Source organism: Amborella trichopoda, chromosome 1 (assembly GCF_054954075.1).
Source record: "Amborella trichopoda isolate Santa Cruz 75 chromosome 1, AtrichopodaSantaCruz75HAP2 v2.0, whole genome shotgun sequence".
Lineage (NCBI taxonomy): Eukaryota > Viridiplantae > Streptophyta > Magnoliopsida > Amborellales > Amborellaceae > Amborella > Amborella trichopoda.
In genome coordinates, this window is record NC_142336.1 from 4,838,330 (window position 1) to 4,864,292 (window position 25,963).

The window sequence follows — 25,963 nt, forward strand, 5'->3', positions numbered from 1 at the left end:
AAAAACATTGTGGGCATGGTCATACACAACAACATATTTATTCAAGGGAAAAGTTAGGCTTTAAACAATCCAATTAGAGCCTACCTCAAAATTTTCACTAGAAGAGGTTGTTTTGATGCTCAAATATCATCAAATTGATCATCTCAACGTCAAGATGCATTGAGAAAAAAAATGGATTTAAAGTTTTAGAAATAATGCATTTTTGGACCGTCAATTTTCAAAATTTTCAAGTTTTCATAGACCTGCTCGATCTACACTATTTTTTTAGCTTTAAATTTTATAATTAAAGATGAAAAATATAATTTAAAGCTATCACAAAATTTTTCAATATTGAAACCATATTTCTCGATACCATTAAAGGTTTTGAACGTTTAGAGCCTCGGCTCTATACAAACCACACCCTTTATTTATAGGGTACAATTTAAATAAGGCTTCAACCGTAAAAATAAAAGTAAGAACTTGCAGTTTTAGTACCACCTTAAAAATAATAGTAAGATCTCGTGGTTTTAGTACTACCGGAAAGCCCATTACAAAGCCTTGCGATGACTCGAATCGATTTTCACCTCTAAGTATGAAACTTAAAGCTCAAAAAACCGATACAAATTGAACACATCAAGAGATATTTGAAGATGTTGAAAATAAATGGTCCAAATAATGCATTACAGTATGTAATTTTTTGTGACTTGATATTTTTTTATTTTTTTTCATAGCCAGCGATCTCAAGGTTTAAGATAATCAATTGAAGGGCTTTTTAACATCAGAAAAACCTTTTCCAATGGGTTTATGAGGTAATCGTTTCATCTGTAGTATAAGGTTGAGGTCCTATATAAACATTTTCTTTATTTACAAGCGTGTACTATGCTCCTGAGTGAGCAAAAACACCCATTTACTCACTTAGCCAAATGACCTTAATACAAAAGTACATGGCTATATTACAAAGCTTGGGAAATTGGGCAGTGATAATACAACCACACTTCTAAAAAACCAAAACCATGTTTATGGTATTCGTATAACCCAAAATTTTGCACACACTCGTCATCTCAATAATGAATCCAAAAAAAAAAAAAAAACCAAATTCAATTTCAACCGTGATATGGTTAAAATGAATCCCCTCCAACAACAAATCTAAACCATTCATTTGATGAATTTCAAAATCTTATAATTTAAAAACTCAAAATTGATTTTTTCTTTTTTAACATTATTCATCTAATGATTATAAATCCATCTAAAAAAATAGAAAAGAAAAAATCCTTCTAAGACCTAGATCTAAACAACTTATCATCAAAATGGACAGCCTACGTTAATTGGGCTAAAAAATTAATTTCTAAATTGCATTTTTTATTTTTTCTGTTTTGTGATTGTTCATTAAAATAAAAAGAGTATATATTTGAAAATTTGGATCAAACAAATAGCCCGAACATGGTTTGAAGGCTGTTGTTGCATTATATTCCTGTACAACTGTTGTATGAAATCACTGCCCGGTTAAGTTTGGTCGCTTTCTTCTAGCACATTTACGCACCCAAATTGGACGACAGGAAAACATACAAAGAAGCTGTTATTCTCTTCCTAAACAGGAGCTCTCTCTCTCTCTTCTAGCACGTTTATGCATCCAAGGAAAACATACAAAGACGCTGTTATTCTCTTCCTAAACAGGATCTCTCTCCCCCTCCCCCTGGACTAAAAAACTTGCAAGAAAACAATAAACTTATACAGGTGGTGAATTGCCATGCATCTGACTGTCCAAAACTTTCCTAAACTCGATTAAGTCCACGACAGTGGCATCATCTCCATCTTGAATGGCGACCAGCACCGATGTTGCCACACCAACGACAATTCCTACACGATAAAAGATCCCCATTGTGAACAAGAATTACAGAAAATCAGAAGGCCAAGAATGAAGTCTCTCTCCTCTCTCTCTCTCTCTCTCTCTCTCTCTCCACACAAACCATTCTCAACGACTCCAGGTATCATGTTGATGCTCTTCTCAAGTTCTGCTGGGTTCTGGATGCCTCCTGGGAAGCTGTTCCACAGGCAAATTCATTTAACAAGTATATCAAACATCATAACACCAGCAGATGTAAATGACATATGACAGTCACACTGAAAGAATATGATACGATGGAAGCTATAAAACATGAGAAGTAGTTGAGTTTGATTCAAAGAGAGAGAGAGAGAGAGAGAGAGAGAGAGAGAGAGAGAGAGAGATGGAAGTAAGGTAGACCAAAGCTATGTACCTAACATCTAAAACCATATTGCCTAGGTCTGTGATCACTGGACCATCTTTTCTCAGGGCTGATCGAATTTCGGGAACTGCCATTTGACAATCAAATATGTGAATGCAAAGGTTTGTAGGCAAAATATAGATTTTCAAGAATCCATGAGCAGGTATAACAGTTACTAATATACACAGTTATTCCAATTCTTACCTCCTCCAAGGCTAATAAGCCTCCTTAGAACTGGAGTAATAGCAGGGGGAAGAACTTCCACCTGCAAAGAAATAATAAATCAGTGATCACCAAGAAACAAAGAAATATAACAGGAGGAATCATCATAAATATCTATGGAAAAAAGATGCACCACAAAAGCTTATATATGTACAGCAGAGATTGTGCCAGATTAAGGCTTATAATTTTGAAATCTTGACAAGGTTTCAGTTCCAAGCTGAGACTGTCACCATGGATTTCGGATAGAATTTCAGTTACATTTTTGGTATGATGATTTTACAGAAAGATATTGCAGAGAAATACTCCATGCTAGAAGACCAAACACAAGGTAAATTCTATGTATGCAAAGCATAACACATGAATAAAAAAGAATTACATACTAACCGCAACAGGAAATGTACTCCCAAGTTGAAGAACAACTTTCGATTGATCTACCAAAATCACACATTCATTTGCCATGGAATCAACAACCTAAATAAAGATACAAAAGGAATGCATCAATATCCAAAATCTCTTAATTGGCCAAGAAAACACATGCAGCATAGTTTCAGAACCTTCCCTCACAAGATCATAAGATATCAGGAAAACACAATAAGATACTTCGTTTCATAAGAAATGACAGATCTACAATGTTACTTGCAGGCATCCATCCACACATTCTCCGGCGCATTTTAATTCATATGCACATCTAATTGAGTGAATAGCAGCAACTAATATACACTTGCAAAATACTCTTGATTTTATGTTAAAAAGACATGGTATGTGTGTCAGTATCTGATATGGATACGAGTGTGACAACGCCAACCTTAAAATTGTCGTTTCAAACAAGACGTTCGTACACTATCTAGATGAAAGGGGAGGATGGATTTAAGGTGATATTAAGTACTTATTATAGTGAGAATTTAAGAAGAAAAGCAAAAAATAAGTGTCTAAATTTCAAAAGTATCAAACATGTGTGTCGTGTACTTGGTGAGTCGACATGTGCAAAAACAAATAGGCATGCATGTCTACGTTACGTAGCTTGTAATACTAGCAACAATTGACAAAGTGCAATGGAGGAGTCATTTTGCGCACGAACTAAAGGTGGGTGGCTCCCTCATCCTTGGTTACAAAATGTGGGGGAGCAGCAACTCTTATATGCTTTGAATAAGAGGAAAGATGGGAAACAAATATACAACAACAACAAAAAAAATCATAGAAATAAAAGAAAGGAGTGAGCGAAGGGGAAAAGAGTGTTTCCATAAGGAACTATTCTGATTTTAAAAGGACCCATATGCAGATATGTGAGAGAAATTAATGTGCAACAAAATGGCACAAGGGGGGGAAAAGTGAGACAATATACATTAGTACGATACAGTTATGAATATTCTGTAACCCAAGTTTTCTTCTTTGCAGCAGATACTATAAAAAAGTTCCAAAGAAAAATAATCGGGATGTAATTCAATTGGGAATTAAAAAAAAAAGAAAAGAAAAAGTAGCCTTTTATAGGAACATTCTCGTGAGCTCGCATCCCCCTTGAAGGTACACCCCCTGCATTCACACCATTGAAATCATCCCACCAAGAAAAATTTGCTCAATGCATTTCACTGGACAAGGATTGGCCAATCGCAAATGACACTCATCCTAAGTACTAAGGGGGCTGCTACAAGAATGTCAGATTCACCACAGAATACTACCAAACTTATAACCACGGCACCCAAGGAAGTTAAAGCTTCAGGATGTTTAGGATTATTTTCATACTTGTACCTTGAGCAATCTATGGTTCTTCTAATATAATCCATGGATTAGCCTTTTTCAGATACAGAATCACCGAGTAGACACAACGCCACAGTTATGAGAAGTAAATAGCAGATTAAACCTTTCTTGCCATGCAAAACTGCAACCTACCTTTTGCAATGTGTGAGCAGCACCACCACCCTACAAGAAAATGCTAAAATCAATAAGCAAGAGAAAATAGGAGGGAATAAAACCCAAAACTTAACACTGAGATACATAACCATACTTAAGCAAATAATTACGAACTTTTGTTATGCAAATATATAGGATTTTGAATGGAAGAATATATTCCGAACCTTCAATATGTTCTTATTGACATCCACCTCATCTGCTCCATCAAATGCAATGTCAATATAATTAACATCATTCAAATCAACCTGTGAAGCATATATTTCAAGCTTAGATGCAATTTCCATGCTAAATACAGGGGGTAAGCAATTTTATTATTAACCGCTCAAAAGTTCTGGAAGTGGATTAAATACAACAAATCTGAAGCAAGCAATGACCAAAATTAACACTGTTCAGTATAAAGAAAATCAGAAAAACAGACAGTACCCTGATTTGCAAAAAGTAGTAACAAACTCACCGTTTTTACACCAAATTGTCTGGCAAGTACTCGGGATTGGTAATTTGCACCCACAGCAGTGACATCTTTCAACTGAACAAGGATTACCAAGAGAAAACAAATCAATTTATAGAAGTTATGGATACCATTGAAGCAAGGTATCTTATCTATATATTTCCCATTAGCAAGCATCTCAGTCGATCAGTCTACGCACAGGTTTAAAGTTTGCAGTCATGAAGTGAACGTGATAGTTATAATTGTAAACATGTATATTCACTTTCAAGTTACCCATGCTTATATTTAGGAATTCTTGTAAGAAACCTCACAGTCTGTACACAATATGTATACGGCTTTATATTCTATAAATGCATATTCTAGTAAAGCAATACAATATTCAAAATACAATCACTGTAACATGATGTCAAAGCCATGATGTAGGCTTGTTTATTTCTATCACATCGGTCACCTGAAACCACACTTTGAAGCCACTCCCACTAAGACCACCCTCCGAAACCACCCAACCAAAACGGGCTATCCAAAACCACGCAAGCAAAATGACCTCCCTCACCACCTATAACCACCCTTTGAAACCACCATTTAAAACCACCCCTGAAATCACTCTTCGAAACCACAGTATAAAATTCTAAACCACCCAAGCAAAACCGACTACCCCAACACTTGAAACCAATTTTTTAAACCAATACCATCTAGCCGAAACCGTGTATCCAAATCTGCTCAAGCAAAAGCGCCTACCTCACCACCCAAAACCACTCTTGCTGGGGTGGTTTTGGATGGGCAGTTTTTAATAGGTGGTTTCAAATTGTAGTTTTGGTTTTAAAGAGTGGTTTCGGGTGCTGAGGTAGGTGATTTTGTTAGGGCTATTTTGGATAGACAGTTTTAGTTAGGTGGTTTCAGAGGGTGGTATCATAGACCGATTTCAAGGGTGGTTTTAAATGGTGGTTTCAGAGGGTGATTTCAGGTGGTGAGGTAAGTGATTTTTGCTTGGGAGGTTTTAGGCATGTCGTTTCGGTTGCGTGGTTTTAGAGGCAGTTTCACGGAGTGGTTTTAGATGGTGGTTTCAGGTCACAGATTTGATAGAGACCAATAGGCGTACAACCTGGTGTTGATACCACATGAGGGTAAAGTAATTGCATTCTCATTGTGATTGTATTGCTTTACAAGTGTACACATTTATTGAATATAAAGCCGTGCACATATCATGTACAGGCTGTAAGGTAGGTTGTGAGGTTGTTGCAAGAATTCCTCAATATACGCAAGTATAACTAGAAATTTCTGCTTCAATTTTTAGTTTGGTGCATACTTGTATGTACAAACTGGCTCCTCTAATCTCAAAAGGAGGATCATACTATTTGTAGCCCTCATTGATGATCACACTAGGTACACATGGGTCTTTTTCATGAATAGCCGCATTGAGCTTCACAAAATTTTCATACTCTAATGTGGAAACTCAATTTCTACTGAAATTGAGACCCTGCGCACGGATTCTAGAGGGGAATACATGATTGAGATACTTTTAAAATTCCTTTTGAAAAAAAATACTCAACATAAAAAAACATATCTTTATGCTTGAACAAAATGGTATAGCTGAATGCACAGAAGTTGTTTGTACTACGGTCTATCTTCTTAACATCTTGTTAGATTGTTGGCTGCAATGGCTGTGTGTTAATAATTGAATCTCAGAGGGAAAAATTGCCTTCTAAAGTTGTTAAATGTTGTTTTCTAGGTTATCCTAATGATCATAAAGGTCATAGGTGCTATGCCACAATCATGAAGAAACTATGGGTGTCCAAGAGTTTAACCTACTTCGAACATATCCCCTTTTTTTCAAACAAAATAACTGATCATTCATCCTCTAACATCTCGCTCCTTGTCCCTTCCTCTAATGATGTTCCAATAGCCTATGGAATCCCACACTCTATCCCTACACTGGAAACTTAGGAAGAAGATCAACCAACTGCTACTGAAAATGCCCCCATCAGACAAAATCGTCTGTTGATCTTGTACAAGTTCCCACTGTCCGACGAAGCACTCGTGGTTCCATTCCATGCGCTCGTCTTGTTGATTATGAAACCTTGCTCCCCTAACATCAAGCTTTTCTTGCCTCTGTTTAATCCTATTCTGAACCTTAGATTTACAGGAAGCTGCAAATTCAGCCTGAATGGGGATAGGCAATGGTAGAAGAGTTGAATGCTCTGGATCAGAGCTTGGGATCATGTACCACAGCTAAAGGAAGAAAGCAGTTAGAGTCAATCTACAAAATAGAGTGCGTAGACTTCTACGAGCCCTATATGGACTTGAATAAGCTCCTCATGCTTGACCGTGAGAAATTTCAAAGTACGGTAGTATCAACTGGGTTTCGGCAAAGTCGTCATGATTCAACCCTATTTGTATCTGAAACATCGAAAGGATGGGTCATTTTGTTACTCTATGTGGATAACATGATTGTCTCTACTAATGATTTAAGCACTATTTATAAGATCAAACAGAAACTCAACCAGATCTTTCAAATGAAAGATTTGGGATTCATACACTATTTTCTTGGGTCAGAAGTTGCCTACTCTCCTCACGGATATTTACTTTCTTTAGCTCAAATATGCCTCAAAAATTATTTCTCAACCTCAGCTTGCTAAGGATACAAGAAGAGTTGAAACTCCGACAAAGTTACATGTCAAGCATCGAGCTACCGATGGAAAACCTTTAGACCTAACAACCTACAAATAATTGGTTTGGAAGCTGATTTATCTGACAATTCACGGCTAGATATAACTTATGCAATTCATCTAGTCAGCCAATTTCTGGATGCACTATGATTAGTTCATCCAACATAAATATTTAAAAATCACCTGTTAGGTCTATTCTTCTCATCATCATCATAGTTTGGACTCAAACATAGATTAACTCAAACTTTGCAGGAAATCCAAGAGATCACAAAACTACTATAGGGTTTTGTATATTCATAGGGTCCCTTCTGTCCTAGAAAAGCATAAAACAAAAGCATATTGCACAGTGAACAACTGAAGTAGAATATAGGGCCATGGCTCAGACCATAATTCCGTTTGGCTTTGCTCCTTCTTATAATTTTAGGAGTAAACATCACCAAACCTACACAATCAAAGCACCATATTATACTTCCAAGATTCCAGCGTTCACAAAACATATTGAAGTCTGTTGCAATTTTTATAAGACTAGAATACTTAGCAGGCACAATTTCTCTTCCCTATGTAACTTCATTTGCACAACTCATGGACTTCTTTGTTAAAACTCATCTTGCACAACAAATTCTCCCAGTTTATGTCCAAACTCTTCTTGATTTCTTTCAAACCATCTCAAGTTTGAGGGGGAGTGGGAACATGTATATGTACTTTTCAGTTATACTTGCATATATTTGGGAATTCTTGTAACAGCCTCATCACCTGCCTTACATACATGTTATATATATGGTTTTGTACTCTGTAAATGCATACCCTTGTAAGATAGTACTACATACACTGAATATATAGTCACTTTACTCCCAAAAGAAGCGGGAAGTACAAGGAAAATCCAAAACTATTACAAATACACAAGGTCAATTGGTGGTGAGATATCCAACGTATTCCCTTGAGGAATATCCTTGAAAACAAGGCTGTTTGTTAAGGGTTTGTGAAGTCTGGATTTAAAAGGATATTCATTGAGAAATGAAAGTCTTCCACTTTTGTTTTTAATTACAATGATATGTTACTTTCCTTCGAACTTTTATAATTTAAACCGGAAATAACCATTGATTATGCACTTATTAAATTTAGGATGAAAAATAAATGTAATACTCATAACTCATTTTATAATCATAAAATGGCCAAAAAAAAGTTTCAGCAATTTCTTAATGTGATTGAAGATAGATGATTTCAATTTTTAACCTATACTTGAGGATATAGGTTTTCTTTTGTAGATGTCAGAGAATTTTAAAATCTATACTTGTGGATATGGGTAGAAGTCTCTGAAAGTGATAGCAAAATAGAAGATTAACCTTTCCTTGTGCAATGATTTTCCCTAACTCCTCAATTGCAAGAGATGCCGTACTTCCTGTGCCAAGGCCTATCACCATTCCAGATTTCACAAGGCCCACAGCCCTCCTAGCAAGAGCACGCTTCAATGCATCTTGTGCTTCAGGAGTCGTCACTGCACATGGCTAAGAAGACTATTACTTTAGTGAACTCTACGCAACACCAATAAAAAAAAGATACAAAACAATCTATTGTCATCAACAAATTAAGTATAGGACAATAACACAATAAAATATAAGTAGATTATGTGGAGAGAATCCTATTGAGCCAAGGTAGTTTACACAATTGATGAAAGGAAGTTTTCCTATGAATGGAAATTAGATGCACAGAAATGTATCCAGATAAAGGTATGATAATGTTTCGTAAATTCATAGTAAATGCTTTCTCAATATGCTCAACCCATGTTTCCTCACTCTCACTTCCAGTTCCCCTAAGTACCCCTTCATTTTTCATGTTATACTGGGACAGCATACTTTCCAAGCCATGGTAGTTAGATCCTTGTATATGCCTAATGTACCAGTATCAACACGATATGACACTAATACTGCTAGGATACTAGAAAACATATAACATTTCGTATAAATATATAGAGTATGCATTATGAGTATCAGTTTGTCCAATACATATATTTCTCCATATAACCACTAACATATCCAGTATCGGCAACAATATCTACACATCCTACTTTCCAAGTTCCCTGTCGCATTTGTAGCCCCATTTCATAGTATTTCAGATGTTCCCCATTTCATGAATTATGTCCTTTCTTGAGACCACTTAACGTACCCGCACATCTTTCACAAATCAATTGTGTAGCCCCTTGCTCCTAAATTTGCATTACATTATAATACTTTCGGCGATAATGTCTTTATAATCACCCATGACACTCATAAAATGCCCTAATTTGTCAATTAACAAAATCAAAAAATTGGCTGCTGCATCATCAAAATGCCCATGCAAATGACCTAATCAATCTCAACTGACACATGTCACTCCATCTTTTATCCTCTTTTCAAATGACATTCACATGCATATACAACTCATAGAAGAAATCAACCATGCGAGTTTAGTTACTATCAACATGAAGGACCATCACATGATCAATTGGCACCAAAATGGTGAAAAAATGGTTTCCATTCACCTTCTGACATGCATGTATGAGACCCATTATAGATCTCTAATTCTAATGAACTTTCATAATCGAGTCAAGAAAAGGCACACAACATGTTAAAAGTTAGAGCGGAAAATACTTTGAATAGTGTCTCTAGTCACACATTCACCATAGCATCCGTTCATTTGCACCATGGTAAAACAGTCCCTGACATAATCCATATGCTTGATATCATCAAAATAGTAAGATAGCCTTCTCTTAGCATTTATGAAGCATCACTTTTTGTAAATAACTTGACGGAAATTCTAAATTATAAATTGCTCGAACTTGACATGCAATTAGCAATTTAGTTCTTTCAAATAAAAAACCACTAATCTTCTCCTAAAAAAGAAATTGCATTCATGTATTTACCAATAAAATTAAAGATTAAAAAGGTTTCCACAATAACATTCAAGTAAAATCCCTCACCACAAATACCCAATAATCGCAATTCTTACCAAAAATGATCCAAAAATGGAATCTGATACATCTTAGAACTTTCATGACTAAAGCCCCAGAAATCCCAGGAACTTATTCCCCAAAGTAAAAGATCAGAGAACACAATATATCAGGTTTAGTTAATAAAATAATAACCAAACAAAGATGTTTCGATTAGTTTATCGACACATACGGCTCTGAGAATGAGAATCCGCTGAAACTGATAAAGATGAGGTCTTGCTCTTCAATTGGAGGAGTCGCCTAGTTCTCGTGTTAGGAACCAGAGGATTATTTGCAGGCAACACACGCTTTAGAGGCATGACACCCTGCATTTTTCGATTTTTGGTTTGAGTAAATTCTTGCTAGGGTTTCTCTGAGGTTTTACACCACAATTTTTAAAAAGGTTCTCTAAGTTTGAAACGCTTCGAATGTAGCGTTTCAGGGAACTTTCCTTGGTTTTTCTAGGGTTTTGTCTTGCAAATTCAGAAGATTTTAGGGTTGCAACGGTTGAATTCCAGTGGAGAAGAAGATGATGTTGAAGTTTTTGAGCATCTGTTCAGCTCGGGTTTGTAAAGGCCATGGTTTTCAAACCGGGTGTGGTTTGCATAATGTTGCAATCGTAAACCATGATGCACGACCAAATTTTATCATCTACTAAGAGCGTAAAAAATTTGGAATTAGTTCTTGAGCAATCACGACCGTCCCTCAATTATATGTGTAGGATCCAAAAGCATCACCCCCAAATATAAATTAAATCTCTAAAAAATGTCAAGTCCTATATTAATGAAACAAAATCTTTTAAGGATTCGTGTCAAATTTAATAATAATTATATGAAATCATACACAAGAAATGTCCTATAAGATCATTATTCTTAACTTTTATTAGTTTTATTAAATGTTTTGAATTAATTTTTATTAGTTTTATTATAAGATGTCACAATCATTATTAAGTGCTAAATTTGAATTCGGGTGGTTGAGTAAGTACCATTATCTGGGCATAAAGTTCAAAACAAAATTTATTGAATGTTGCATCACACTATCATTTATTGGATTTCACATCAAAGGGCTAAAAATATTTATAACCTGCTTGTACAAAAAATAAATGGCCTCATTAATATACAATCCTAAAAAAATTTAAGATGGCTTGAGAAGCCGTTTTCATATCAAATTATAGAATTTTACACTAAAAAAATGATTCAAATGAAGTAGATTTATACATATATAAAAACCTTGAAAATGGACGGTCCAAATAATCTGTTGTAAGAGCATTATTTTTTGGACTTAAAATATTTTTTTGACCTGCCCCGCCCTTATTTTTTTCGGGTGGCCCGGCCTAGTTCCGGTTCGGACATGCCCGGCTCTTATTTTTCCTATCTTTTTTGCATTGTTTTCCTTGAATTTTACTAGACCGGTCATGATAGGGCTGGGCTAGAGCCATGGCTAGCCCGGCCCGTTGCCAGCCCCACCCTAAGGTGGCACTGTGCGAATCAAACACATGCTTGTAGATTTCGTGAAAGGTCTTTAGAAGCATCTAAACTTAAGTTTTTAGTGTACAAGAAGAGTCTTGTAACATTGCTGAAGATTGATGGATTTTGAATAAAAAGTATTTGTTGCAAGCAGTTCTCTATGATGTGGCCAAAATTAGGATTGATGAATTTTAATGAAAGAAACTTTTGTTGCAAGCAATTTTTTTGCTACATTTAGAGTTGAGTGGTCTTCCTGCTAGGAGATGAATGTTTCCTCCTACCTTGAGTGAGTGATTCTTTCAAATTATCTCTAATTGAAAAAATGATTTTGAATTCAAAATTTCTATTTAACTTCTTAAATGAAATTAATTCACTCTTTATAGCATTATTTTGTTAATTGTTTGGTACATATCTTATCTAATTCTTTAACTTTCTCAGTGATTTTCAGCCTTTTCAGTTACTTCTTGCTAAAAACATGTAATTTCTAACAAATACTTCAAAGCTAAAAGAAATATTTAAAAGGGTGCGGTTTCTATAAGGTTGCAACCTTAAACAATCCAATTAAGGCGCACCTCCAAATTTTATCATAACATGTAATTTTATTGTAAAAAATTCGTAGGATTATCTTAAAATCTATTTTCATATCTAATTAAAAAAAATTTAACTCCAAAGATAGTTAAAATTAAGGAGATCTATTAACATATGAAAATCTTGAAAATGGACGGCCTAGATAATGTGTTGCAAGATGCACTATTTCTGAGATTCAAAAACTTTTTCTTTTATATTCATATATCTCGATGTCGAGATGATCAAATAAAGAGTTTTTCAATATTAAAACAACCTTTCCGATAGATTTTTAAAGTGCATATGTAATTCTACATTATAACGTTGCAACCTCATAAAACTTTTTCCTACTAAAAATCATATACTTATATGTAAAATTAGCATTAGTTAATCTCATGTAAATCTTGTGAGAAATACCGCCAAACAACATTTAATTCACTATTGTGATTAATTTTATTGAAAAGGCAATTTATCAATGTTAACGAGTAGATCGAATTGAGCCCTTATTGGTTATATTCATATTACATACGTGCATCCCAAAGTCTAAAAGGAGATCCCATTGCACCTTACGAAAAGGTTTATATAAGTGCGAGGCTCTAAATAATTAAATTAAGGCGCAACTCAAAAATTTTATTAGAAGATGTTGTTTTGATGCTCAAATATCCTCAAATTGATTATCTCGACTTCAAGATGCATGTACATGAGAAAAAAAATGGATTTTAAGTTTTTAAAATAATGCATCTTGTAATGTATTTTTGAACCGTCAATTTTTAATATTTTCATAGATCTGCTCGATATACACTATTTTTAAAGCTTTAAATTTTGTAATTAGAGATGAAAATATATTTTAAATCTATCACAAAAATTTTCGTTATCAAAATCATATTTCTCGATACTATTTCAAGGTGCGCTTTACTTTGATTGTTTAGTGCCTCGGCATTATACAAACCACACCCTAAACGAAATAACAAAAAAATATAAACCGTTAACGTTTAACATAATGTAGTGGGTCATTATAGGGGCCCAGCTTCCCATAAGGAAATATGGAACAATTTGTCTTTAGGATAAAATCACATTTTGAACTCATCTTTCATACCCCATTCAAACAACTACAAAATGTTATAATTTTCTATTGTTTTTTTATCAATGGGGTGCGTTATCTAAGGTATCCACCTCAAACAATCAAAATAAAATACATCTCCAAACATTCCTAAAATTATTTCCACTCTCAATTATGAAATTTAAAGTTTGAAAATTGTGCAAATTAAGCGGATCTATAAACACTTGAAACAAAATGAAAATAAACAGTTAGATAGTGTGTATTACAAAATGCACTATTTTTAAAGTTTGAATTTTTGTTTTTTACATACATATACTTCGTGATCTAGATGATTACTTGGAGGACTTTTAGCACTAAAACAACTATTTTGGAATTGAGGTAATAATAATAATAATTGAAATTGCCCAACACTGAATGCAAGGCATCTATTTAGTGGACATATAAATCTAGGCCATTAAGAACTGAAAAGCAAATTTCGATATAAAAAGCGTTCACCTATTGCTTATAAAGCCATCTACAAAACTTGAGGTCAAAAAAATCCCCCTAGAACTGTGGTCTACCTGTCTTATCAAAGAGAATCTGATTTCATTGTGTTATGAAAATTACATTTTAGGATGTATTTTCAAAAATTTTCTTTTTGATATTGATATTTGGGATGAAGAGAGAATGTGGACAAAATTTAGATTCACAAAATTACTCTAATGCTAGCTTTTTCATGTTGCTTTAAATTTGTCTATATTTTAGATTGGTCACTATGACGAGCAGAGAGTCTCAGAATCGGAGTCCAAAAATGAGATTATTTACAAAGAGACCATTAAAAAAAAAAGTTCTCAGACTTCGTGACTCACTCCAAACCATCAAAATCTAATGAATGTGAATGATTGTGACCTCTATGTACAAAAGATAAAGGAAAAAGTTTATATAGAGCTGATACTCTAAACAATCAAATTAGAGCCCACTTTAAAAATTCATTAGAAGAGGTCGTTTTGATGCTCAAATATCCTCGAATTGATCATCTCGACATCGAGATGTATGGGCATATGAAAAAAATAGATCTCAAGTTTTGGAAACAGTGTGTCTTGTAATGCATTTTTTGACCGTCAGTTTTCAAGATTTTCAAGTTTTCATAGATCTGCTCGATCTACGCTTTTTTGAAATTTTAAATTTGATAATTAAAAAAGAAAATATATTATAAAGCTATCACAAAGATTTTCAATATTGAAACCACATTTATCGACACTATTTCAAGATGCGCTTTAATTAATAGTTTAAAGCCTCAGCTCTATGCAAACTGCACCAAAAAAATAAATGGTCTTGTTATAGACAATCCCTCAAAAACTTCCCCCTATATCAAAGGAACATATGTACATTTTGCTCTCGCAGGAGCATGCAATCTTTTTTACATAATCCATACAATGAAAGGCAAATACTAATCTGCTCTCTCCCATGTAACTTCTGTATTCTAAGGCGTTAGCAGCATTGTCCCCTCATGTATCAAGGCGAGTGTTCCAATGGGCTTGCTGCAATTCATCTCCACCGTTCGTCACAGGAATGGAAGGTTGATGGCCCTTTGATAAATTACAAAATATACCATAAATCATTGTTGTATACACTTTGTAGCATTCCTTCTCTTTATGAATAGTGCACTTGTATACTTAGGGGTGGCAATGGACCCTGTCTTGGGATCCGACGACTAAACCCAACCCGGATTTGGGTATGAGTCAAAAAATGGGACCCGGTGGGTTGGATAAGGGTCCATGTGGACCTGACCTGAATAATATTATTATGTAAATAATATATAACATATAATATTTTAATAATATTTAAGTGATATTTAAATAATGTAACTATTTATTTTTTATTATAGCAATGAAATAAGAGAAATAATCCTATAGGACCCTCTCCTATCCATGTGTGTAGGACCTCAAAGGATCACCATAAAATTCGGCACGGATTTTAAAAAAAATCAAGTCTCAAACTTATGTGATAACTTTTTTAGGGATCCGTGCCAAATTTAATGGTGATTCTTTGGGGGGTCCTACACACATGGGTGGGGGAGGGTCCTGTAGATCATTACTCTTTAAATAATACATGTATACATCTAATATAATATTTAAATATATATTTTGATTATTTTTGGGTCCGGTCCGGGTCTAGGTCCAATAACTTCGAGTCCAGGTTTGGGTCACATAAGCTCAAAAATTCATTAAAAGAGGTTATTTTGATGCCTAAAAATCCTCAAATTGATCATCTTGGCATCAAGAAGTATAGACATGAGAAAAAATAAGTTTCAACTCTTGAAAATAGTGTATCTTATCATACATTTTTTGGGTCGTCAATTTTTACAATTTTCAAGTATTCATAGATCTACTTGATCTACACTATTTTTTTAAGCTTTAAATTTCATAACTAGAGATAAAAATAAATTTTTCAGGCTACCATAAAGATTTCCAGCACTGAAACAATATCTTTCGACACTATTTGAAAGTGCACATTACTTTGATAGTTTAGGACCTCAACCTTATCCAAATCACACACATGTATGCCCTTAATTCCCTGAGCCAAGAGTCAGGCATTTGCGCTCTAGGGGTATTTCTTGCGTTAAACTGCTTCTAAACAGCACCATAGAACATGTTAAAAGTTCCCTTTGATAAAATATTTGCATTAATAGTGTTTCACTTTATATACCTCTCAAATTTCAAATCACTTTTTCAATGTTTTATTGTAGTTTTTACTGCCTACAAATTGTACTTTTTCTCAATCCCAATCTACTCCATTTCTCGCTTTCACTTTCTAGAGCTTTTTAGGGCTGAAAAGAGATCATGGGCCATTCCTTGCTTAAATCAATGTCAACTATTCCTTGGGAGCAAGTAAAGATTTGAATGGTATTAAATATGGAAATTTTTTCAAGAGAGGGATTACCTTTTCGTCCTTTGCATTTTTTTTTTCTTTTTATTTCCTAACATGAACTCTTTTTTTTTGGGTCTATTTTCGACACTTTTCAAACTAACTTTTAAAATATAACTATTTTTCCCCTTAGGATGATAGTGGTCTTCACAAAATGTCATTTCACCATGAGCACTTTGCAACAATTTGGAGGAAATATGGGAACTTTTGAAGAAGACAAAGGCTAGGGGTGGCAACAGGTCGGTCTGGGTCCGAGTCTGGCCCCAACCAAAAATGAAAAAAATTTATATTTTTCAATATATTGAAAAATTATATTAAATATATATGTGCATTATTTAAATATTATAACTAAAAATATATGATTATATTTATTTAAATATTATTAAAAAAGTATATATTAAATATTATTTAAATAATAAGACCATTTGAGTCAGGTTCACATAGACCCGGACCCAGATCTAAATAGTGTTCGGTTCTATATTTGGACCCAGACCCGACCCGCTGGGGATTATATATTAGCTTTTGTATATTTTAAGGCTATCACAATTATTGCTAACTGTCATATGTGAATTGTGGTGAGTAAAGGTAAGTTAATAAAGTTCAAAAAGGCAATTCATGAATATTGCGAACAATTAATGGTCCACTCCCAACTATTCGATCTCATATTTGATGGGCACATGTGATCGTGACCTTGTATCAAAAGTAAATTTTAGTTCCTCAAGAAAGAAAAAATTTTATGCCTTCCTTTAACTCCATTTAGAGGGAGGATGGATCCAGTGAGAGAGGGCCATTTCAGTATGGGTTAGGGTTGTCCTACCCTAGTCTAAATCTAGCCTAAAACATATAGGGTAGACTTGGGCCTAAACATTTATTTTCAGTTCAACCCAATCCTGACTTGAATTCATGATAATGAGGCCAAAGCTCGGAGGGCCAAGTCATATATATATATATATATATATATATATATATATATATATATATATATATATATATATATATATATATATATATGTTTGTCTAGAGTTAACAAACCCTTAAAATAGAAACGTTTAAATTAGAAGGGGTTGTGATGGGTGTATTTATCAAAATAATCATTATTTTTCATTAAAAAATAATTTAAATAGGTAACTTTATCATTAAATAAAGATAAATTTAAAATTTTCACAAAAGTACGTTGACATTTTGGAAGTTAGTGTCTTAGAACTTTATTTGTAGAGTGGCATTGTCCTTTAGTTAAAATTACAATTTTACCTATTATGGAGATGAGACAAATACCCTTTGTCTTGTAATAATATTTACAAATTTGCCCCATAAAAGTAATTTTTTTAAAAAAATAGGCAACAAAATTAATAAATCCACCCTTCACAATTCTCTCTATCTTGAACCTTTGTAATATATATATGATAGAACTTTTGTAATATATATATATATATATATATATATATATATATATATATATATAAGTCTTTCCAATACCTAGAGGCGAAAATGAACAGTGATTTCGCCTATGCTCATCACTATTTAAAGTTCATCTACGGTCACGATTGTCCAGTAGTGTTTCAGTTTATATTTTTTTCTATAAATCTGAATGATTTGAAATTTATACTGTGTGTACATCTTAGTGAGGCACACCTAATAAAAATATGAAAAAAATATTTCGAAGAACATAAATTAACCAAAATACCATTATAAAATTTCAGGGATATTTTGGTCAATTTATATTTTTCAAATTATTATTTTTTATGTTTTTATTAGATTATTCTATTTTTGATAAACACATGCTCCAAATTTTAGATCATTATGATTTATAGAAAAAAATAAAAAATAAAATACTATCGGACAACTGTGACTGTGCGATGAACATAGGTTAAATCACTGTTCATTTTCGCCTATAGGCCTTGCTATATATATATATATATATATATAGAAAAATACTATGCAACACCTATAGGTGAATTATATAGTACTTCACCTACGATTTTATCACTGTTCAAAGTTTAGCACCCGATCACAAATGTCTGATAGTTTTTGAATTTTAATATATTTTTATAAATCATAATGATCTGTAATTTTGTAGGTGTGTGATCCTTAGTGAGATGCATATGAATAAAATATAAAAAAAATAATTAGAATGATAAAATATACATAAAATGCCTTTATAAAGTTTCAGAGGTAATTTTATCATTTTATTTTATGACTATTATTTTTTTAATATTTTATTTTGGTGAGATTTGGTCATATCTATACACACCCCAAATTTTAGATAAATTTGATTAGTACAAAAATTATAAAAATTTCAAATACTACCAAAAATTGTGATTGTGTGATGAACTTTAGACGGTGATGATGTATAGGTGAAGTACTATAAAACTTCATCTATAGGTGTTTTGTGTATATATATATATATATGCGGTTTGTATAGAGCCTAGGCTCTAAACAATCAAATTAGAGCCTACCTTCAAGTAGTGTAGAGAAATGTGGTTTAAAGACTAGAAATCATTGTGATTGCCTTGAAATATATTTTCATCTTTATTTAAAAAATTTAAAACTTCAAAAATAGTGTAGACCGACAGATCTATGAAAACTTGAAAAATCTTGAAAATTGACGGTCAAAAAATGCGTTACAAAATAACTATTTCCAATACTTGAAATCCATTTTTTTCTCGTGTCCATGCATCTTGATGTCGACATGATCAATTTGACGATATTTAGGCATCAAAACAACCTCTTCTAGTGAAAATTTTGAGGTAGGCTATAATTTGATTGTTTAGAGCCTTTGCTATATATACTTTTTTCCCTATATATAAACAAGTTGAACTTGCCAGCCCAAAAATATTTCGAGCATGTGCCCAAGCCATTGGCTTAACATGCAGTGCGAACCGGGCCGAAAACTGAGCCCAATAAGAGCACTATTATGGTCATGTGAATGAGTACACTTATCACCCATGGTGGATATTTTGGTCATGGAATTGTATGCAATGTGACCATTTACCTTTAGTGCAGAGAAGTCACAATTACTTACAACCATTCGATATGAAATCTGATAGCTTGGGTATGTTACAAAGTTTGAGAAAATTTCTTTTGAACTTTGAGCTTGGTCGATGAAATAAATGCAGCGACTCAATTTCACATCCAATGATCAACATTAATTATGACCAACTTGTACAAAAGAGAAATGATATCATCAAATATGCTTTCTCAATTTCACATCCAATGATCAGCATTAATTATGACCACCTTGTACAAAAGAAAAATTGTATCATCAAATATGCTTTCTCATAGTTTAAAGGAGTGCCATAATCTAATGAAGGGCGTTTTAGTCATTTCTCAATGGCACCATGCACTAATGTGCCCCAAGTTAAATATAAGGGATGGATATACTCTTGTTTAAAGCAAAGACTCCTCTTTTGAGGGTTGTTTCATTCTCTCTCTTTCCAGCTTTAAGTGTTCTCACTTTATGCTCCAATAGATAGTGAAAATAGACACTGACATAACCATGCACAAAAGTCAAGATTCCACCTGATGGAAAGTGCACTTAAAGCAAATGATGATTACCCATTAACGGGCCTCTTACTCAAACCCCTGGTCAGAGAGGAACAACTCTTTTTCTTTCTTGCGTTAGTAGAGAGAGAACAAATCAAATGTAGAGAGAGAGAGAGGTTGTGTTAGTAGAGAGAGAACAACTAAAATTTAGAGAGAGAGAGGGGGGCTAAAAAATGCAATGCTCATGTAAATGCAGACTTAAATTTATTTTTCCCTCTCTATTGCAACCCTAATGCATATATGCTCACTCAAATTCTCAAGAGAGAGAGAGGAACTCCTAAACACTTAAGGGGAAAGAGTATGCGGTTGTAGTAGTTGTACACCCCATACCTCAGTTCCACGTTGTGGTTTCCGATTCTATTGACAACTTTAAAAACCATTAATTAATTAAAAAACAAGCAGAGTTCGTCTTCCTCACTGAATTACTCATAATAATAATAATAATACTAATAATCTAGAAAAGAAGATATCAAATTGGGCACTGAACAATCCGTGATCCGAGTTGGACTCCTTGAGTTGGCTCTTCGATTCCGGTTCTTAAGAGGGACACAAAAAAAGCAAAAATGTTGAAAAATAAAAAGTTGTCCTAGGTCTCAGGAATTACTTGGGCCCAACGGTGATCCGGGAGACTCAGTGCAGTGAACTGCCTGGTTCTGGACAACCCTAGTTGATTCTGCGGTTAGTGATTCAAAATCTGAGGCCTAGGGTTTGCCGACTCGGGGATTTTTAAAACATCTATTCAAATTTCTTCTTCTTTTCTTTACCTATCTTGTTACTTATTCAAAAGCCAAACAAGTAAAATGAATAAAACTCAGATTTACCATTGGAAAACGACTAGGTGAACTAGCTTTTATTGATGTTCTTGGTTTGTCCAATGCATTATCCTAAATGGAAAGTGAAGGGAAAGTTAAAAACTCAAGGCTTTAAATTTAAGATCTTCTCGTTACTTTTGCTGCTTTCTTTTATCCATTTATCCCTTTTTGTAGTGCATAGAGACTTCTGGAAATTAATGCCCCATAAAAAAAAAAACAATGTCTTTTCTTTTTCTTGATAAATCTAACCTTCTTTGACGTCTTTCCTTTTTCTTGATGAATCTAATCTTCTTTGATGTCTATTGTTATAAATCTCATCTTCTTTCTTTATCAGTTGCAGGAAGGCAATATAAAGATCCAGGAGGCAAAAAAGTAGTCTCTTTCTCTCCTCTCTCTCTCTATCTCTCCCTCTCTCATGCCATAACACTTAAGGTGACTCAGCATGCTTTCCCTAATAGAAAGCAGATACGGAGTAGTGTTTTTTCATGAGTAATGAACATGGATTCTGTTTCCTTACACTATTCTAAAAGCTTAACTGTGGCCCTTAATTTTGGCAGTGAATATCTTTTGATGTGTTCCATGGGGTGGCACATTTGTTTGTTTTAAGCAATGAATATGCTCTCTCTCTCTCTCTCTCTCTCTCTCTCTCTCTCTCTCGTGTATGGTGATGAATATGCCAAAGTGCTTATCTTATTGATTGATTCATCTCTAAAGTGCACCTTTAAATTGAGCAATGATCTCTCTCTCTGTCATACACACATTTGGTGATGAATATGCCAAGTGCTACTCTCATTGATTCACTCATCTCTACCTTTAAATTGAGCAATGATCTCTCTCTCTCACTCTCTTACACACATTTGGTAATGAATATGCTAAGTGCTTCTGTCATTGATGCATTTAAATTGAGCAATCTCTCTCCTCTCTATCTCTCTCTTTGCAATGAATATACCAAGTGCTTCTCTCATTGATTCATTCATTAAAGTGTGCCTTTAAATTGAGGAATGATCTCTCTGTCTCTTTAAAATTGAGCAATGATCTCTCTATGTTTCTCTACTCTTTCTCTCTCTCATTTGCCAATGAATATGTCTATTCTCATGGATTCTTTCATCTTTAGGGTGCACCTTTAAATTGCACAATGATCTCTCTCGCTATTGATTTGGAGTGATTTACGTATGGATCCTAAAATTTTAGGTAAACTATAAAATGCTCCAAGTAAATGTGGAAATTACAAAGAAAGTGTCAACCCCTCTTTACTTTTTTAAAAATTGCCTTTTCGTCAACCCAAATTTTGACTTTCTCCTTTTGGTTTTTTTAGTAAAGTAGTGTCGGAAGCTTTAAAGCACAGCCCTACTAATGAAAAAAACTAAAAACGTTTTTTTAAAAAATCAAAATTCAAGTTGGCCAAAAGCAATTTTGAAAAAAATAAAAAATAATGAGTTGACCGACTTTCTTTGTAATTTATGCGTATAAATGAAGCATTTCATATTTTACCTAAAATTTTAAAATCTGTACATAAAAATACACACAAACCCACATAGACATACACATTAGACACATTTGGCAATGAATATGCCAAAGTGCTTCTCTCATTGATTAATTCGCCTTTAAGCTGCACCTTTAAATTGATCTATGATCCCTCTCTCTCTCTCTCTCTCTCGAACTTAAACACCAGACGTGGTTGGGCATCATATTTCATTGATTTAGAGTAGTGGGTCTTCTCAGAACAATGATGCCTTGTGTTTCTGTGTGCAAATAATAGCAAAATCCATCACAAAGATACTTCATATGATGGAAAGCATATTTCAATATATTAAAACCGTTAAACCAAAGCTCGTGAACATTTGGTGCAGCCATTGCAAGTTAGAGAGAGAGAGAGAGAGAGAGTTATGAAATCATGCTCACATTTTTGCACATGACCGCATCTTTTACATCTTCCTGTGTACCTCTCTCTCTCTCTCTCTCTCTCTCTCTCTCTCTCGCTCTCTCTCTCTTAATGTACATGAAACTCCAGCCTATGGTCTTCATGCTCCAGCACCTCTGATCTCAATCTCTTCCTTCCATGAAGTGGCACCCCAAAAAGCTTAACAGTGTTGATGGGGTCTTCTTCTTCTTCTCCTAAGTTCCTTTCTCTCTCCTCTGTTTCCTTGAGAGGATCCTCAAAACCTATTGAATCATGGAGTCTTTGCTGGGTTATCAATGGTGGGTCTGAGAACTTGGGATGGGGCACTGGTTTTACATGGTTTTGAAGGAAATAGATGATGCCATTGTAGAGCCTTCTCATATGAGAGAGCTCAGATAAAAGCAAAGAGTTGCTCCTTCTCAGCCTCTTGTTATCTTCTGCTAAGGCAGTTGCCAAATCAGTTGTGTTTGGAGAAGAGAGAGGAGATTCAGGGTAGGTTTGGAGCTCATCAGATTCAAAGGGTTTGGTGTAGAGAGAGAAAGTGTTTAGATGAGAGAGAGTGAGAGGAGGAGGAGGAGGAGGAGGCGGGGGGGGAGGGTGTGTGGCTTTTCTTCTGTGGATTTCACATAAGAGGTGCATTTCTCCTCTTTTGAAGAACTCATTTGCAAATTCCCATCGATCAGGAACCACCTTCCTGAATCCCTGTGACAGGAGAGAGAGTGAGATATCATTAGTTTGTGCTTATCAGCTGCCTGCCCCTCTTTCTCTCTCTAGATATATATAGATATAATATTATGAGTTATTTATATACGGATTTTAAATAAGTTAAAAACATACAAGTTTTTTTTTATACCCACAAATTACAATAAATAGGTTAACACAATCTCTTTTTTTTACACACACAAAAATAATTAAATAAAATGAAATGACCTCTCTCTCTACACACATAAGCCTAGTTAAACAAAATAAATGATCACACTCTATATACACACACAATCATAGTTAGACAATCATAGTTAGATAAAATGAAATGATCTCTCTCCCTCTCTCTCTCTCTCTAACATACACCCAAGCTTAGGAGAGGAAATGAAGCTACTTCTCTCTCTTCTAACATACTACAAGCTAAGTAGAGAAAATGAAGTGATTTCTCTCTCTTCCTCTCTAACATACACAAGATAGCAATGAAATGATCTCTCTTTCTCTCTCTCTCTCTCTCTTTTCCTCTCTATCTCTCTCTATCTCTTTATCTTTCTCTCCATGTATCTCTCTCTTAGTTGAAGAGCTCGAGAAATAGAATGATTAGTCCTATATAACAAAATGTGGTACAGACTAAGGTATATATCACATCACTCAATTAAAAATCCATGAGAATGATGCTGCAAAAACCAAGAAATTGATGCCCATCACTCCATTGGAGCAAATGAATCTCAGGTGATAACCTCATGAACAAGAATCTTGAGGTTACAGAGAATAATGGTAAAAAAAATATATTGCAGTACACAAAGGATAATAGTAAAATGAATCAAACCATGAAACATCTTACAAATCTGGTACAATGTCACATGTGATTCCAAGTTCCAACAATGTTGATGAGAGAGAAAGAGAGAGTACACATCAAAGAAACATGAGAGAGAAAGGGAGAGATCAAAGAAATCTGCACCAGGGATGATTTAGAAGGCTGAAACACTGAAGAAAGAGCCATTTCTGAAAACACATGCTCCAAATCAGTGTCATGGAACTATCATACAGACAAAGACAAATAATGCAGACCCCCATGAAATCACAATGCCTTGTAGTTCCTTCAAATAACTCAGAACCTTCTTAACTCCCAGTGAAGTGTCCCCAGAAAAAGGAAAACTAAAGTGAACCTAAAGAGAGAGAGAGAGAGAGAGAGAGAGAGAGAAAGAGAGATACACTCAAACTGTGTGTGGAGAGGAGACACTCAAACTGTGTGTGAGATAGAGAGAGACACTCAAACTGTGAGAGAGAAGAGACAGAGACACTCAAACTGTGTGTGTGTGTGTGGGAGAGAGGCACTCAAACTGTGTGTGTGTGTGTGGGAGAGAGGCACTCAAACTGTGTGTGTGTGTGTGTGAGAGAGAGAGAGAGAGAGAGAGAGAGAGAGAGAGAGAGAGCACCACTCAGACTGAGAAAAAGAGCCTTTTTAAGACAAAGAGCCAACTGATTCAAAGCTCAAGACTTCTTTCAACATCCAATAAACCATAGCAATAATGAAATAAAAAGAAAACCCACAAAGTCAAAAGAAGATTAAAGATGGAGATGGAGGATCGCAAAACTAGGGTAAAAAATACGGTACAAAACATAATATTAGAGAGAGAAAGTGAGAGAGAGCTTCTGAGTCACATTCACCAACAATGCAAAACCCAAACTCTTAAAGCTGTAGAAATCAAAGTTTATGAAATGAGAGAGAGAGAGAGAACAAAACCCAAACTCTTAAAGCTGTAAAAATCAAATTTTATTATAGTGGGGGGAAGAGAGAGAAGGGGGAGGAGGGATAGAGATCTTCAACAAAGCGAAGCCCATGCTCATAAAACTGTAGAAATTAACGTTCATGGAATTAGCAGAGGGGGGAGAGATTGCAGAAAAACACACCTTCAAACCCCTCAAAACCCAATCTCAAGGACAAAAAAAACATAGAAAGAGATAAAAAACTTGTCAAAATCTGTGGAACTCACATAGGTGTTGAGCTGCCTAACAAAGCTTGAGAAATTGTTGTGCTTGAAGTAATTAGGGAGCAAATCCCTTGCAAACTCAGGTGGCCTCCACACCACAAAACTTGTGTCATCTTCTCCCCAAGAAACAATGTGATCAGTGCAAGGATCATTCACCAATTGATAAGTTTTAGTGAGAAAAGGGGCAGGAACTGCCTTCTGGTTTTCCAATGAGACCAACATCTCTCCAACACCTTCTACCACTAAACCCATGAGCTCAAAACTAAGGAACTAACACATATAAAATGAGGAAAAAGAGTCAAAAGACATGAAAAGTGTATACAGCAAATGTCTCTCTCTCTACACTGTCTAGTATACATATCTTATGTCACAGTGAAAGGTGTTATATATGTGTCTTTTGCACCCCCAATATCACCATTTTCTCTTTTTAGTTCTTTTTGCCTTTTACTCTCTAGTGGGTTGAGGTCAGATATTGGCCTCAACAAAGTTTGAAATGCCATGGCGGTGCCCTCAGCAAAGTTTTAAATATCATGCTAGTGCCCTCAACAAAGTTTTTATCTAGGTAGCAAAGTTTTAAATACCATGCT

At 34.5% G+C, this 25,963-nt stretch overlaps 2 protein-coding genes across 5 annotated transcripts; both read right to left on the minus strand.

Annotated features, from left to right (window-relative positions):
* Positions 1-1,420: 1,420 nt before the first annotated feature.
* On the minus strand, positions 1,421-11,050 carry LOC148783492 (uncharacterized). Of its 4 annotated transcripts, none has more exons than XR_016049447.1 (10): positions 10,625-11,050; positions 8,810-8,961; positions 4,807-4,878; positions 4,517-4,597; positions 4,191-4,361; positions 2,829-2,915; positions 2,427-2,487; positions 2,235-2,310; positions 1,947-2,020; positions 1,421-1,836 (listed from the first exon to the last, which is right to left on the minus strand). XR_016049447.1 is itself a non-coding variant. In XM_088858330.1 (10 exons), exons 1-10 carry the CDS (start codon positions 10,761-10,763, stop codon positions 1,706-1,708), a joined length of 903 nt encoding a protein of 300 aa, XP_088714456.1. In that variant the 5' UTR covers positions 10,764-11,050; the 3' UTR covers positions 1,421-1,705. The 4 variants fall into 4 exon arrangements, 3 of the variants coding, with proteins under 3 accessions (XP_088714456.1, XP_088714466.1, XP_088714460.1); XM_088858330.1 differs by having other exon boundaries at positions 4,332-4,361; XM_088858340.1 differs by having other exon boundaries at positions 4,332-4,361; positions 8,810-8,971.
* Positions 11,051-22,569: 11,519 nt separating this feature from the next.
* Positions 22,570-25,731, minus strand: LOC18426138 (heat stress transcription factor B-4). Its single transcript, XM_020662339.2, has 2 exons — positions 25,380-25,731; positions 22,570-23,385 (listed from the first exon to the last, which is right to left on the minus strand). The coding sequence occupies exons 1-2, from the start codon at positions 25,626-25,628 to the stop codon at positions 22,774-22,776; spliced, it is 861 nt and encodes a 286-aa protein (XP_020517998.1). The 5' UTR covers positions 25,629-25,731; the 3' UTR covers positions 22,570-22,773.
* Between the last annotated feature and the right edge of the window lie 232 nt (positions 25,732-25,963).